Source organism: Olea europaea, chromosome 16, assembly GCF_002742605.1.
Source record: "Olea europaea var. sylvestris chromosome 16, O_europaea_v1, whole genome shotgun sequence".
Lineage (NCBI taxonomy): Eukaryota > Viridiplantae > Streptophyta > Magnoliopsida > Lamiales > Oleaceae > Olea > Olea europaea.
In genome coordinates, this window is record NC_036252.1 from 16,813,826 (window position 1) to 16,831,976 (window position 18,151).

Here is an 18,151-nt window from a genome sequence, read left to right on the forward strand (position 1 = left end):
AAGGTAATGAAACTCTTACTACATAGCACTCCATAGCAAGTGTATATATTTTCTCCTCCCCTTATTATTTTGCACAACCCCTGGGCACTGTTCCGACCACCTGAACCTGACTTGACCGTCGGAGTGTATACAGTCGCCGCCACCCCCGCTGGTCCCGGCCATGTGCATCTGACTGTGCGTTGATTGTGCACAGGGAGGAATACGTGGAGTAGCTCTAGGTTTGCCACGTGGAAGGTCCAATTTTCGAGGTCAACAGCGGCCATTCTTGCAGATAACTGAATTTTTTTGCTAAGAAATCTCTTTCTTTTCTCTTGGTGTATGAATAGTTGAAGGCAGCTCAAGTGATTTATATAGAGACTGGGGAAAGAGCGAAAGTTGCAATTATCCAGTCAACAAATATGTAGAATCAAATGAAATACACATGGATCATTTTCCATATGTGGACTATATTATTGGATAAGATTTTTTAGAAGCGGTTGGTTTTTAATGTCTGTCTTAAATTCACAAATTTTTAATCTCTTTTGGATTCTTAATTGAAGAATATGTATTTTTAATTTGAAATTACAGTATATAATCTAAGTTTACCGCCACGACTACCTATTGCATGCATTGTTACACTGTCATCACAATCATTTGTAAAATATCTTGTTACTTTATTACGAGCATGTTTGATTCTCATTAATTAGGAAAATAATGAATTGTGAATAGTATATTTAGGAGAATGTGTGGTTAGAAATTACAAAAAAGTTTTTGGTTTATATGTAGAATATTTTATTATGTTAATGTGTGTTTAAAAATGATTTTATAGCAAATCATAAAATAAATTAATGGATATCAAATAGGCACTACAAGTCATCACCATCACTTATAACACTCATTACTAAATTGTCATTGTTATTGCCTTCGCCATCAGCGTTACCACTCGTAACATTATTATTACACCACCTCAGTTGTCTCGTCCCCATCCACTAAAAAGCCACCACATGGAAATCATGAATTCTACCACCTAAATCACCATCAATGCCCCCACCTATTTTAAACACCACATCTAGCGCCATCAATGCTACCAGGCCAACTGTGACCCTGGCCTAAAGCAACCTAGGCCATTGCCTAGCATCTCAAAAAATTTAAAAGTTTAAAAGCCCAACAAAAATTTTTCTTCACTATTTTTTAGTTGGATCCTCTATTCTTTCAAAAAGTCACAACAAAACAATAAGATGCGTCTAAATAAGAGGCCCAAAATACTTGGGTACTTACATCCTTGATTTAAGGAATAAAATGGACCTACAATTACTAGGAAAAATTTCGTATTTAAGAGTTTAACTATGACTGTTTTCAAAACTAGGAAACACGATTTAAAATTTCAAAAATCAGATTTTATTAATTAAATCAAAACTTTTATAGGTCAGAATTTATTCACCAGTTACGTATTATCATATTAAGTGGTAACATATTATTTTTCAGTCACAAATCATAAAATTAATTAGTCACAAAGTACCAAATTCTGAGTCACAATATATATTCTTTTATGTCACATATTATTTATTAATCACAAATTAAACAATTTATTGATCACAACACTAGTGTTCTTCCAAGCCGATCCATCCAACTCACACCTCCACCAAGCTCGAAGCCTTCCTACCACTATTGCGACTACAAACAAAAATAGCTTCCTCTACATCGCCAATCGAGCCACCCAATAAACATAATATTTGCAACCTAAAGTGATTAGATCTGCAACAAATAGAGAGAAGGTGTTCAGAGTTTGTGGTGACGATCAATCAAATCTTAGTAAATGGAAAAAAGCCTCGTCAGCGACTACGCGATGCATGCCACTCCCTTTTCTCCAATGTCTTCACGACCGACGACCATAAAGTACAAAGAAAGAGACGTAGAGTAGAGAGAGAATGAAAAATTAATTGAGAAGGTGATAATGAATATTAGGTTTTGGAACGTGAGTTATATAATTAATTGAATGTTATAATATTATTATTTAAATAATTAAATTTTATAATATTATTATTTAATATCAAAAAATTATATTATCATATGATTTTTGTACATATAAACTACAATCTTCACTTTTGAAATGTAATATTTAAAAGTAGGCCTTTCAATGTAATTTTCACATTAAACTATTATCTAGTGCTACATTTTGTTGTGTTTAGCTATCTTCCAAAATTTGGGGAAAAATGCAAAAATTAATGCAAAGGAAAAAAAAAAGAATTATAAAGAAATTTCTCATATAATTTTTCACTAAGCCTATAAAATTTCTTTAAATTTTATAAAGAATTAATAATCAATCAATTTTTCCCATTTTTAAATTATTTTCTTTCTTTCGCTATCTTTATCATTATTCCACCCGAAAACAATCTAAATAAGCAAATTAATTAGAGTTAAATGCTAAAAACAAGTTATTTATTTTAAAAGGCTCATTTCATTTTTCAAAAGTTATAGAGAAATTGGATTTGAATTGACCATGATTGAATGCTAAAGAGATTGCTACGCTTGTGAAAAAATTATATTTGAGGGACTCATAATAATTTATAGCCTAGAGTCTCAAAATTCTCGAGACGGGCCATGAATGCTACCCCAATACATAATTAAAACGAACGTTTAAAAAAAAACAAAAACAACGTAGGAGATTTTGAATTTCAGATTTTGAAGGTGTGATTTCAAATCTGAAGAGGTAGTCATTTTAGATCCATGGTTGTGACTACGATTTCAATTTTAGATCTTGGGTTGCTTTGCGGAGGCAATGCCATCCGGATGCAATGACGATGGTGGTGCAATCATGGCGTTTTAGATTGGGATGGTTAGTGGCAGCATGGTGATTATAGTGAAAGCATAGATAAGATGACGTTTGTGTTGGAGGAAGATAGTCGATTGGTTGTGGTGAAGGAGAAGGAGAAGGTATTATGAGTTGACTCAACCAGCGATGATAACTGTGATGGCAATGGTAGTTGATGGCGGTGACAATGTTGTGGTAGGTTGTGTTTTGTAGGGTTGGTGTGAAAATTTGAGTTTGATAGGTTTCCTAGAGTTTGAAATTTTAAACAGTAATTTCTAAATTTACAATATTGAATAATAATTTTTGAAATTATTATATAAAACTAATCATGGGGGCAAAATACTTCATATCTATTTTGGGTGGGTCACATTGAGATCAGCCAATATTAGCATAGCCCAATTTGGCTTTAACTGTATCTTGGGCGTGGCCCATTAGGAGATCCCAACCTGGCTTGAACATTTGGGTTGTATAAGTTTTGTTTGGCCCATTGTTAAACAACTCGAAACGGAAGAGCGTACTCTGTCCCAACATTTGCGGACTAGAAAGTTTCGAACTTCTTGCAACTACTCGGGGTAGTCTTCAGAATGGCTGAAAAATTAGTTCTATTTTCCACAATGGCCTTTATAATAGGAAATACTATTTTACCCTTACTTTTATTATTTGCAAGATGTATCATATATCTTTTAATTATTAGGTCTTTCAGGATTATATCTTACAATTCTTCCAATTCTTCCTAATTTCTCTAAATATTCTTTGTATTTTGATAATTCTTCAAAGATTCTAGGCTGATCTTTTTCAGTTATATATCCTAGAACTATTCCTTCTGAAACTTCTTCTTCTATATTTTTATGTTTAGTTATAATATCTTCTATCTTTTTTATTTCTCTACTAGTTCTTAAAGAATCAAGTCTTATATTATGTTTACAATAATAATCTATATCTCGATATATTTTTTCAAGTTTTTCTTTGCCAACAGAAAATATTTCTTCAGATTTTTCAGCTAATTTAAGTAAAAACGAAATATCTTTCTCATCTAAATATAATCTATTATCATCATTAGTAGTGGATGTGGATGCTTGTGAAGTGTTCATCAAAATTAATCAAAGCATAAGCATGTAAAAGCGAGTAAATAACTTACAGTAATCGAATAGAAGTAAACAGGCTTTCCCTCCAGTATGCTCTTATAGATGCTTTGCATGTACTTAATCAATCTTCTGAATCAAGTAAAAGTTTAAAATATTTTTTGGAATCACTTGGGTCCACAACTGCTTCCGCAAAAGGTTTTTCAATTAAGGTTGCATTTCTCACTCTAGAGAACTAATTGTGTTATCACAGACGCTATCTCACAGTATTCAGAGTCTCTATTTTCACCTCTATTCAGACTCTTTTCAGAATCAAGTCCTTACTTGAAACGAAATTTTAAAAGATAACTCACACACTAGGTGCTACGATTTTGTTAGAAAACTGCCTTTTTTTCCCCTAAACCATTCATCAAAGACGGGTACTTTGGCACGGCTAACATCCATTCAAAGTCAATGTTTTGAAAATCTTTTAAAATCTCTATCTGTACTGCCGAGGAATCATGAGAAACTTAATGAAATCCTTTTATGAAAGTTTTGTTAAATATAACAATCTTTACTTTAATATTCATAAATTGAAATAGTACATGCTTACAATCTATATTTACATACCTTTGGTACTCACCTTATGAAGTTTTAGAACTCCATAAGTGATTACCTTATTACAAGCTTTGCTATCTTCTGACTATCTAATATTTCTGAATACAAGTGGTGTATACAGATTACAAAAATATTTGAGATGTGTTTCTTCAGAGTGTTTTAGAGATAAGTTGTTTCGAGATATCTTCCCTTCTCTTCTTACCCCCTTTCATAGAAGGTTTTCAGAATCTTATCTTGATAGTTGTATCCTCTTTTCTTTTGGTGGGTAGCTCAGTAGTCTTATCTCCACCGATTTTTCCATTATCTTCTTGTTAGGTGGACCTCTCCTTTTGAAATTATTTGCCTTATCTTTGAATTTGTCTTCCACTTTTGACAACTGGTAGGTGAGTGGTCACAATTATGGAGATTTCTTGCATTATCTTCTGTCTTTCAGTAGCCACAATTTTTCTTTAATAAATCTCTTTATTAAAGTAGTGATAAAGGACCACTTTTATCGCTATCACTTTTCCATCTTTGAATCAAAGAATTCTGCAGGGAGTTCGTCACCGTTGAGAGATGCTTAACTCATATCTTCTACTACACAGTATTCACAATGGTGGTCACTGTAATTCCAGAGTAGTTTGCATCGTTCTTTCGCTATATCTTCTGAAATCCATATTTTTTCTTTCTCAGTAATTATCTGGGTTACGTGCTCAAATATTTCTTTGTACCCTTTTGCTCTTCTGTAGGCATCATATTTATAATATCTTGATATCCATTTTTAACAACCTTTTGACTGGTTGGTAAAAAATGTTGGTTTGTAAGTCCCATTTTGATAACATGGAATGATGGATGCATATATTCAAGAAGGAGATCTCATTCCATAGTTGTTGAATGAAATCTAATATATATATGTTTGTTGTCTTGACAACTTAGTATATCTTTTAACAGCCTTCCTCACGTTGGCTGGAAGTTGGGCTATTTCTTTGAGATTTTTGCTGGGATATATACGGAGTATATTTCCTATCTCAAAACAATTTCATACCCAGTTGGTTAGTGCTCCTGGATAGAAGTTTATCTTGTTGTATTTTGAATAGTGGAGAGTCTTCATCCACTTTCCAATCTCCAGATACCAATTTGATAGAACATTAAAAATAACAATAAAGAATATGACTTCTTCATTGTTATCTTTTCTGTAAAATTTTGCCTCATGGCATATTTTAACAATATATTTTAGGTCTATTCTTTCAATAGAAAGTTTAGACTTAGCTTGGCACTGTGAAGAGCTACTTTCGCTTTTGATATTTTGAATATCTTCTTTACCAGTAATAGGCTGAAGTATTCCCTGTGAATGGGTTCCTATTACCTTCTTCTCTTTTCCTTTATCCTCAAGGAGAGCGCTAGTATTTACTGGTCCTTGTGAAGGGATACTAGATTTGGTACAAGTTACTTCTGCCCCAAGGGCTATATTTTTGTCTCGAAGGCTATGTTGGATATTTTGAATTTATGTTTCCAAATAGGAAACTTTTATTTCAAGCATTTGGACTTTCGTCCTTAGTTGCTCTAACTCCATCCCTGCCGAGATAATCAGGAAGAAAGTTAGTTTTACCTTTTATATATTCAATATCAAATTTGAAATATGAAAACCATATTTGTATCCTAATAATATATCTATTGGCAATAGATGGATCAACATTATTTTTCAAAAAAACTTTAACTTGAGTGTTATCAGTTCTAATCAAGAAATTTTTTGGTAATAAATAATCTTCGTATTTTTGAACTCCTCTTTTTACAGCAATAAGTTCTTTCTTGTTCGTCTCATATCTAGTTTCAACTTCTTTGAATGTTCCCGATGTATAACCTGCAAGCATCTCAGGACAAGAACAATTCTTTTCACATTTATATTCTTTATGATTTTTTTTAACCTTTAATACTGCTCCCCAAAAATTATCTGTAGCATCAGTTTCAAGGATAAAGAAATCTTCTTCCTGTGGAATTACAAGTTTGGGCAATGCCTTTAATTTTTCTTTTACTTTTCTTATATTTTCACAATCTTATTTTTCTCAAGACCACATTATATTTTTTCTTAACTTTGGAAGAAAATAATTTTTTAGTTTGGCACAATTTTCAATGAATCCTTCAGCATAACTCAATATACCAAGAAAGCTTTGTAATTGTTTTTTATCTTTGATTTTTTCAGGAAATTCTTGAAGTTTTTCTCCAATATAATATTGCAATTGCAATTCTCCTTCTTTTATAAATAATCCTAAAAATTCTATTTCTATTTTAGCTATTTCAGCTTTCTTTTGAGAAAGTGTAATACCATATTTTTTCATAATATAACAAAATTTCTCAAGTTATTCAATATATTCATTAATATTATTTGAATGAATAAGTAAATCATCTACATATACAATACAAAAATGAGTAATTGGTTTAATTACCTCATCTATTCTTCTTTGAAATATCTGTGGTGTATTTTTCAACCCAAATGGTATTACATTCCATTCGTATTGTCCTAAAGGATTAGGCGTACTAAATGCAGTTAATAGTTTACTTTCTTCTATAAGCATGATTTGCCAAAAACCTGACTTACAATCAAATTTTGAGAATATCTTTTTATTGCTTAATAAGGGTGTCCTTATTTGACAAATAATATCCATCAAATTTAGTAACTTCATTTAGCTTTTTATAATTTATCACCATCCTCGCTTTTCCTCTTTTTATCTCGCTATGTTTTCTAACCATAAAGGTTGGGCTGCTATGTGGACTTTTACTAGGCCTAATTAATTTGGCTTCTAGCAATTCTTTTATCTGGTCCTTAAATTCCTTTTGGTCTTCAACACTATATTTCATTGGTTTGACTCTAACAATAGTGTCTGGATTGGTTAATTCTATTTTTGCCTTTACTTTGTCTATATTCCATTTTTCTAAGGGATTTTTAGAATATGTTTTAGAAATTTCTTTTTTCAATTTTTCTAACCTATTTTCTGTTGTCATTTTTAGGACTGTGACTGGTTTAAATTTTTCTGTACTCCAACATCCACCACGCTGGGTTGAGGAACTCTGATAGTTGATGTCTCTATATGCTATTGTAACATCCTTGTTTATTTTTGGTGTAAATATTTTGTGTGCACATGGTGTTGTGAACATATATTTATCAATATATTGTGTAAATGGTGCATATTTTAATAGAAAATTTTGTCCTAATAAAATATCACATCCAATTGTATTTGACATATATATTGTATCAACAAATACTTCTCTAAAGAAAATTAGAAAAGGTACTTGCGTAGCATATTTGCTGTATATTATCTTATTTCCACCTACTGTTGTAGCGGTGACAATCTTCTTTGAATTATATTTCCAATATTCAGATGATAGTACATTTGGTAAGCATAAGCTTATTGTACTTCCTGTATCTAAGTAAGCATGGAATTTAATTCTACAATAACTTTTTTTATTGAGTATAATTTCAATATATGGACTCATGGGATTAGTACTAATTACTTTTTCCATGATAACAATGATTTCATATTTTCATCTATTCTTGATATGATTATTGGATTATCATCAACTGTTATTTTTAAATATCCTTGGTAGATTTTATAAGGACTATGTTTCTCAAGAAAGTTCATTCCTAGTAGTATAGGTGAACGATCAACTCCATATAATTCATCTTTATATAGAATTATTTTTTTAGTATATTCTTTCTGATCCTCTCCCATAACTATAAGAGGGAACTTTACATATTTCCTTATTTCAAGATTATTTCCTAAATAATCCTTGAATATATAAGGTTCTGGTATTTCAAATTCTATTAAATGACTAACAAATTTAGCATTTACATGACTTTTATCTGCTCTAGTATCTATGAGGACAAGAAGATTCTTCTTATATCCTTATTGATTTACATATCTTGTTTTGATATAATATTGCGAACTTGATGGTTCAGCAATACTTAATTTCTTGAGTTTGCTTATCTTAGAGTTTTGTTTAGAGGGGAATCTTGTAATAAGATTATCTCCTTCTAGGCTGACACTATTTCTTCTTATCAGTTTTCCTTCAGAATTAATTTCTCTAGCTTGTTTGTGGAAATCAAGCATTATCTGTTCTGGTATAGTGACTTCATGTTTTTGGTATTTTCTAGGAGGTATATATTGTGCTCATTCTTCAAAATCTTTATGTATGATAATATTATCAGTTATTTTTCTTAGATTATTATGATAACTAGTGCTAAAAGCAAAAATTGATTTTATACTTATACTAATAGCCTTACTTTTTCGTAACATTTTCAGGTTTCCAATTTTATAATATAGATTGAAACTGTGGTCAATATTTTCATCAATTAGTGATATTGCATAATTTGATTTTACTGTATATATTATCTTTTGATAGACTAAGTTTGCTACAACTGTTCCTAATGGAGCCTCTATAGGATCTTATAAGATCCTGTTGTCCATACAGTATATTTCTATTGGTATGTTCATACCTTCTCTAAAGAATCCTTTTACCATTATCTGGACTCCTCCTATTTCAACACATTTCATTTTGTTTCTTATCTTTTCCGAAATTTTGGATAACTTTTGTTTTACCCATCCTTTTGTAATTATAGGAATCCTTGCTTTTCCTATAGTATCTTCTATATTGATAGACATTTCTTTATAATTCATACTTGCAATTATTTTATTTACTCTTGATAGTATTCCTAAGAATCCTTGTTGGAATACATCTTTTTCTTGTAGGTCTAATATTTTCTTGGTTATTCTTTTGTATTTTTTAATATCAAAGGTAATTTCTTGATTTATTCCTTCTATCGAATCTTCAACTTCTTCAGTTGTTTCTACATCTATTTCTAGATCTGCTTGTTGTATCTCTTGATTCATATATACAATCTCCTCAGAATCTTCCTCTGATGAGGATGTATCTAATTCATAAATGCTACTGCATTCACTACTTAAATATCCAAAATATTCAATTGGTTCTATATCACTATCATCTTGGAATTTTTCATAAATTCTAAGAGTTTTTATATTCTATCTATCCTTCTTTTTAGGATATTGAGGGGCAATGTGTCCTTCTTCATTACAGATGAAACATCTATATTTTTTAATATTTCTTGGTTTAGATTTTTTATTCAAATTTCTTTTCTTGAAATTTTTTTTGTGTGGTTTAAAATTTCTTTTCTTGAATTTTTTGTAATTTTTGAATTTTCGTTTATATTTCTTATATGATTTATATTTTTTTTATGGCATCCAAATTATTCAATTTGGCCTATATCTTTGTAACAACACAAGGAATTCTTTCTTATTTTATATGCTTTCTTACTTTCTAGAGTTTCTCTGCACCATATGCCTATCATTGTTTTTGTAAATTCAATCTTACTTCCAAGACTATTTATTTTTATTCCTTCTTCATCTCCTAAAAGTAGTAATTTCTCATATTCTTTTAATAACTTAATTCCCCATGGGAATGGTAATTTTGTAAAATAAGATCTTAGTATAAGTTTATTTTCTTGATAATCTTCTTGGTTTAATATATAGTATAATTCTTCAAATTTACATGTATATCTTTCTAATTCACACATATCACATATCTTTAAATTTTTCATTGCTATTATTCCTTCATTATATTCATCTTGCTTTCTTTCTTCTTCATTAGAAGCATATCTATCTCCTAAGAACTCTGTTTTTAAGGCTTTTTCAAATCTTTTTAATATTTCTTGTATATTTTGATCATTTAAAGTATTACTATTATCCAATACTTCAGTTCTACCTTCTCCATACTTTATTCTTCCTTTAATAAATTCTAGTAACTTTCTCCACCATTCAAAAACAATTCCTCTGAATGTATGTTCTGTAAATTCAAAAGCTGTATATGTCTCCCATTTATTAAATTGTATTGTTAAGTCTGTACTTTTCATCCATGTTTCAATAGCTTTATTTTTATCTACACAGTCTAGATCTAACCATATTCCTATTGTATGGATTGGTTCATTATAAGATTTCATTGGATTTGTTTCTTTTATAAATTGTTTTCTTATATTTTCAGTGTATCTTTTCTATGTTTTCCTATATTGATTAATACCTTCTTTAAGAGGTATTGTAGTATAATAAAGATAATCATATTTTTCATCACTACTGAATTCTATTTTTATATTTCGACTTGTTGATGGATTAGTATTTATCTTTGTATTTTTCATTTTTTCAGTTAATTCTTCTAACTGTTTTTTATATTCATCATACTCTTCACCAGTAGATTCTAAAAATTTTTATTCTAATTATTCTACATCTGTAATCATATATTGATTTTCTTCATGTTTTTCCCTTTATTATTTTTTTTTTTTTGTGTTATCCTAAAATCTTAGGTTGGATTAATTATAATCCTATCTTTTTCTTTAAGGTTTTTATCTAAAAGAGCATTTCTTATTTGTAAATTATGTTCTAAATTTTCTAATCTTTTATGTATGTTCTCAAAGCTTTCATTTGTGGTGTTTTTAGGTAAGTAGGGATAACTTGGTTTTTTTTGTTTTTCAACCTTTTTCAAAAATTCTTCAATTATATTTTCTTCATCTACTATGTTCATCATAATTTTAGGTTCGTAACATGGCTCTGATACCATTTCGTCGGAGCGTGCAGTGGAGGGGTTAAGATTTTGAATCCAATTAAATTCTTCATAAGTATTTATAATATCACAATAGAATTTATAAAATTCACTATCTTTTGTTAAAACCTATTCTTTAATAATTATATTTAATTTGTTAATTCTTCGTTCCAGTTTAAGAATTTGTTTATGTATATTATTTTCTATTTTAATTGCTCTATTATCTATATGAACATTTTTATATTTTAATTTTGGATCTAAATATTCTGTAAAGAAACTTTCCAGATCTTCTTTTAAATAATTTAATTCATTATTTGTTGCATTTCTTAGATCAATAAAATTTTGTATAATTTTTGGGTTTAAATTTATTAAAGATTCATGATCTATATTTCTTTGAGGACCTAATCAAGGTTTTTATACATTGTAATGATTTTGGTTGCAAATTCTCTTATGAAGGGTATTTTTGGAAAGATTATCGTTCAAAGGCTATTCTTCAAATAATTATATTTTTTGGTCTAATCTCACAATTTGTTATTCTATTTAGGCTGTTAAAAGGTATTTCGTCCAACTACTCTCTCACACACTGACAATCAGTTCTACTCATTAGCTTGTGTGATTTCAACAATGGATTCTCCGCCGGAAAACGAATCAGTACAGGCGAACAACCTCAAAACTCTGGTATCATTCTACTCTACCTACCTCTATAACCGTTTTCTCACTTTTTTTCCAACTTCAATGAATCCCAACAATTTCATATCAAAAATCTCGAGCATGAACAGCTCCACAAAACGACGTGGCAGGAAGACTGGTCTCCCCCTTCCCTTGCCACCCGCCACCACTACTGTTTCGCCTGATCAACCTTCTGTGTATCCTTTATCACACTTGCTAACATTTATCGTTCATCTATTTTGCACCCTTCATTTATTAAGAGAAATGCAATTAAATTAATTGGGGGTTTATTATGAATAACTTCAAATGGTGCAAATTTTTTGGTGAACAATTGAAAAAAATGTACTGATTAAAAAATGGAAATGATAAATGGGCTCACTGTTCTATGGTACTGAATGTCGTAGAGAAGGAAGAAGGAAGGGTAGAAATCTTTACTATGGTCAACATAACTGCTGGAATTTTTATTTATTTGTTATGATTGAAAACTACGTTATTCATGCGAAACTTTATTATCTGTTGAATGGAAATGAAAATGAAGCCCAAAATTTGTTCCTTGATCCCATATGCAGGATGACATCTGAGGGGCATAGAATATTTGAAGCATTAGAGGATATCATGGAGCACACGCTTTAAAATTTGCTTAAATGATTTTGGCAATCTAGAGCAGATGTCTGCTTAAATGAGTTTTTGCTTTGGTCAAATGGTGTAACATCAACTTCAATTTCTCTGGTTTCTGTAATTATAATTGTTTCATTTATATTTCAGGGTTCGAATGCTCAAAATGCGTATTTCTTGCTATGCGAAAGAGGGCCACATGCATTTTTCAATGGCACAGCTCAATTGATACATGATTATCTAGCTGAAGGTTCTGGCATGCAGCGTGTATACTGTTCAGCATCTTCACACACACACACACATATATAAGATACTATTTAGCTACTTTTTGGGCAGAGGTACATTGTTTCCCATTTCATATGTTGCATACAAGGCACCAACTGACATTTGTCTAGGTTAATAATGATAAGTTGTAGTCAAGGATAAATTTAGATTGCAAAGAGTGCTGTTTGTACAAATCTTTTCACCTTTTTTTTTTAAATAAATTTTTAATCCTATTTTTTGTAAAATAAAGGGAAACGAGATAAAGAACTATGGCATATGAGTTGGTGGTTTGACTAGGTAACATAATGAAAATGTATCGAATTGCAAATCTTGGTGTGGTAGTTCTGCTCCCGTCTAATATTTTTAAATGAGAACATTTTAAAATAATGCATATGCATATCATCAGCATGCATCATGGTGTTTGCTTGCCGAGCATTAGCTCATCCCACGTCATCCCCCCCCCCCCCCCCCCCCCCCCCGCCCCTCCCCCACCAAAAAATAAAAATAAAAAATGGACCTAATAAAATTGAAAATGATAGGTTAATAACATCATCCCACACTTTTTCGAATTATTCATTCTCTCTATTTCAAAGTATTCTAACGTGTGTCCCCGGGAGTAGTAGATTAAATAATATTTTAATGCTGAATTTAAAGAATTAATTTAAATAACAGGCATTAAAGTTCTTTTTTTTTTTTTTAACCATCTCTCTTTCACCTACTTAAATGCTCTTGTCCGCCAATTTCTATTTAGTATTTATTACTATAATTTAGAGATATACAGAAGATCCTCGCTTCACAACTTATAACTAGGAGAGGACTCTATTAGTCTCATATATTTGAATTTGGATACAATAAATTTGTCTTCACTTTTACGTATCAAAACATAATCAAACTTAATTTTGTTCAAACACAAGCTAGGGTTAAATAAAATGGTAGTTCATAGCATTAAGTTCTCAGGTAACAATACTTGGACTCGTATTCATATTATTGCTTGTCACGATACCATGCACTTGTAGTAGTTTATTCGAACATTTAACATTAGCAATACTGCTTTATTTATTTTACGAATTAACTGCTGCTATACGAGTCCGATCACAAAGCTTATTTAGGCATCGCCAACAAACTTGAATTCCTGCAATTCCTTGGAGTTATCTGGCTTGACCCACACCTTAGTGTCACACACTCTCTTCTTCTTCTCCACGCGGTCGAACACCTCCAGGGTTAGATAGTACATGAACCCTGCCACCACTTGCTGTTTAGCATCCAATACCTTCTTAAATTCCAGAACTAGTGCATTCTGCAATCATAAAGAAAGAAAAATAAATGAGATTTCAGACTCAATTCCAAAAAGTCATGAAAATCGCAAGTAATTGTAATTCGGATCGTACTATACGTACATAATCATTTACCTAACAGTTTACCTACTACTCACATCATTTGGGTGGGACCTTGGTTCGGATTATTAAATTACACATGAGGCCCGCATGTTTGTGAGGGGGTGTAAACGGTTGGGTACATCCCCCTCGGTACAAACATCTTTGTGGTTGTAATTAATAAGATGCAAAAGAGGAGGAGGAGGAAGAAGAAGAAGAAGAAGAAACCTGTTTTTTGTTGTACTCATCAACGGCAAAACGAGCGAGACATTCAATCTCAAGGCTGTTCTCAAATCCTTTAATCGGGGTAATTCCTCCAGAGGTGGTCGAGGCGGCCATTCTCGCAGATAATTGAATTTTTTGCTAAGAAAACTTTTTCTTTTCTTTGGTGAGTGGATAGTTGAAGGCAGCTCAAGTGATTTATATAGAGACCGGGGAAATAGCGAAACTTGCAATTATCCAATCAGCAAATCTGTAGAATCAAATGAAATACACATGGAACATTTTCCATATGTGGACTATATTATTGGATAAGATTTTTTAGAGGTGGTTGGCTTCTAATGTCTGTCTTTAAGTTCTCAATTTTAAAAATCTATTTTGGATTCTTCGTTGAAAAATACGTTTTTTTTTAATTACTTTTAATGTCTGTCTTAATTTCTCAATTTTTAATATCCATTTTGGATTCTTCGTCAAAAAACACGTTTTTTTTTTTTAAATTAAAATATAAGATCTAAGCTTACCGCCACGACTACCTATACCATGCATTATTACATTGTCGCCCCAATCATTTGTAACATATCTTGTTACTTTACTATCAGCATGTTTGGTTCTCATTAATTTGGAAAAAAAAAATGACTTTTGAATAGTATTTTAGGAGAATGTGTGGTTAATAAGTATGAAAAAGTTTTAGGTATACAAGTTGAATATTTTATTATATGAATGTATGGTTAAAAATGATCCTACGGCAAATTATAAAATAAATTAATGGATGTCGAACGGGCACTAAAGGTCATCACCATCACTTATAACACTCATTACTAAATTGTCATTGTTATTGCCTTCGCCATCACCGTTACCACTTGTAACATTTTTATTACACTACCTCAGTTGTCTCTACCACCATCCACTAAAAAGCCACACATGGAAATCATGAATTCAACCACCAAAATCACCATCACTGCCCCCACCTATTTTAACCACCACAACAAGCACCATCAATGCTACCAAGCCAACCGTGACCCTGGCCTAAAACAACCTGAGCCATTCTTCGTAGACAACCCCGGGTTGTCCAAGAAGTTTAAACCAAACAACCTAGGCCATTGCGTAGCATCTCAAAAAATTTAAAAGTTTAAAAGCCCAACAAAAATTTTTCTTTATTATTTTTTAGTTGGATCCTCTATTCTTTTAAAAAATCACAACAATACAATAAGATGTGACTAAATAAGAAGCCCAAAGCACTTGCGGTACTTACATCCTTGATTTAAGGAATAAAATGGACCTACAATTACTAGGAAAAATTTCGTATCTAAGAATTTAACTATGACTCTTTTCAAGACTAGGAAACAAGTTCTAACATTTCAAAAATCAAAATTTATTTATGAAATAGTTAATTAAATATATTGAAGTCATAATTTTATACAATTTGGTAACAAATTAGTGAATTATCTGGTTACAAATTATTTCTCAGTCACAAACAAAAAAATTTATTGATCACAAATTATTTCTCGATCATAAATAAAAAATAATCCCAAATAAAAATTTTTATAGATCACAATTTATTCATTAGTTACAAACTATCAAATTAAGTGGTAACATATTATTTTTCAATCACAAATTTTCGAATTAATTAATCATAGATTACCAAAATTCTGATTTACAATACACATTTTTTTTTATATCACATATTATTTATTGGTCACAAATTAACAAATTTATTGATCAAACACTCAAATAATTGATCACAAACTCTTCGTCCCATTCCATCGCCACGGCCACAACACCAACACCAATGCTAATAACAATACCAAATCGCACTGTCGACGCTGCTGCAAATAGCTTCCTTCACACCAAACCAATCGAGCCACCCAATAAACATAATATTCGTAAAATATTCGTAACCTAAAGTGATTAGATCTGCAGCAAATAGGGAGACGATGTCTAGATTTTGTGGTGACAATGGATCAAATCTTAGCAAATGGAAAGAAGTCTTGTCGACGACTACGCGCTGCATCACCACTCCCTTTTCTCCAATGTCTTCGTGACGACCATAAATTATAGAGAGAGAGGTAGAGTAGAGAGAATGAAAAATTAATTGAGAAGGTGATAATGAATATTAGGTTTTGGGATATAGGGTATATAATTAATTGAATTTTATAATATTATTATTTAATATTAAAAATTATATTATCATCTGATTTTTGTATATATAAACTACAATCTTCATTTTTGAAATGTAATATTTAAAATTAGGCCTTTCCATGTAATTTCCACATTAAACTATTATCTAGTGCTATATTTTGTTGTGTTTTGCTATCTTCCAAAATTTGAAAAAAAATAAAAATAAATAAATAAAGAAGCAAAAGTTAATGCAAAAAAATTATAAAGAAATTTCTCATATAGTTTTTTGCTAAGCTTATAAAATTTCTTTAAAATTTATAAAGAGTTAATAATCAATCCATTTTTCCCATTTTTGTAATTTATTTTCTTTCTTTCACTATCTTTATCATTATTCCACCCAAAAACAATTTAAATAAACAAATTAGTTAGATTTATAAGTTAAAAATAAGTTGTTTATTTTAAAGGGCTCATTTCATTTTTCAAAAGTTATAGAGAAATTGGATTTGAATTAACCATGATTGATGCTAAAGAAATCAATAAGCTTGTGAGAAAATTATATTTGAGAGCCTCATAATAATTTATCGCCTAGAACCTCAAAATTCTCAAGACGGGCCATGAATGCTACCCCAATACAAACACTAAATTAAAATATTCAAATTCACCAAGTAATAATTAAAACGAAAATTTAAAAAAAAAAACTCAAAAACTCAAAAACTACATAAGAGATTTCGAATTTCAAATTTTGAAGGTGTGATTTCAAATCTGAAGAGGTAGTCATTTTAGATCTATGGTTGCGACTATGATTTCAATTTTAGATCTTGGGTTGCTTTGTGGAGACGATGACATCCATATATAGTGACGATGGTGGTGTAATGATGCCATTTTAGAATGGGATGGTTAGTGGCAGTATGGTGATTATAGTTAAAGCAAAGATAAGACAACGTTTGTGTTGGAGGAAGACGGGTGATTGGTTGTGGCGAAGGAGAATGTATTATGAGTTGACTCAAGCAGTGATGATAACTGTGGTAGCAGATGGTAGTTGATGGCGGCGACAATGTTGTGGTAGATAGTGTTTTGTAGGGTTGGTTTGAAAATTTGATTGTGATAGGTTGAAATTTTAAACAGTAATTACTAAATTTACAATATTGAACAATAATTTTGAAATTATTATATAAAACTAGTCATGGGGGCAAAATACTTCATTTTATTTTGGGTGGGGCACATTGAGATCGACCAATATTAGCATAGCCCAATTTGACTTTAACTGTAGGGAAAAGTCATAAATAAGAGATTAAGTATGATACATTTCAAATTTCAAAAATCAAATATTTTAAAATTTCATTTATAAATTAAGTTATTAAACATATGTTTTACTAATTAAATATATTGAGGTCACAAATTTATATAATTTGGTCGCATTTATCTAATTAATTAGTCACAGATTAATTTTTAGTCACAGCTTATTTGTTAATCACAAATCAAAAATTTTATAGGTCACAGATTATTTTTCGGTCACGAATAAATTTTTTTATCGGTCATTGATTATTCATCGGTCATGGAATCAAAACTTTTATTAAAAAGGACTTCTATTTCTTCGGTAAATATCTTAGTAGAAGATATGATTTCTTCGAATTGAGGTTTATTAGTTTTTAAGTAAGCAACCACTCGATCAATTCTGTTCTACTTAATGCCTCTTTCTCTTTTATGGCCACATATCTTTTCGGCTAAGAAATAATGGGCATAACATTCTAAAAAAAAATATTTTCTTTTTTCAAAAAATGTTAATCATTTCAATTAAAAGCATCTGTTTGCCCGACTGGTTAAATGCTGTTAATGAAAAT

General features: G+C 30.6%; 2 protein-coding genes across 2 annotated transcripts; one reads left to right on the top strand and one right to left on the bottom strand.

Annotated features, from left to right (window-relative positions):
- The first annotated feature begins 11,633 nt into the window (after nucleotides 1–11,633).
- Nucleotides 11,634–12,361, top strand: LOC111412303 (protein DGS1, mitochondrial-like). Its single transcript, XM_023043180.1, has 2 exons — nucleotides 11,634–11,918; nucleotides 12,291–12,361. The coding sequence occupies exons 1-2, from the start codon at nucleotides 11,677–11,679 to the stop codon at nucleotides 12,352–12,354; spliced, it is 306 nt and encodes a 101-aa protein (XP_022898948.1). The 5' UTR covers nucleotides 11,634–11,676; the 3' UTR covers nucleotides 12,355–12,361.
- A 1,159-nt stretch (nucleotides 12,362–13,520) lies between these two features.
- On the bottom strand, nucleotides 13,521–14,387 carry LOC111412304 (cysteine proteinase inhibitor A-like). Its single transcript, XM_023043181.1, has 2 exons — nucleotides 14,202–14,387; nucleotides 13,521–13,897 (listed from the first exon to the last, which is right to left on the bottom strand). Exons 1-2 carry the CDS (start codon nucleotides 14,310–14,312, stop codon nucleotides 13,706–13,708), a joined length of 303 nt encoding a protein of 100 aa, XP_022898949.1. The 5' UTR covers nucleotides 14,313–14,387; the 3' UTR covers nucleotides 13,521–13,705.
- Nucleotides 14,388–18,151: the final 3,764 nt, after the last annotated feature.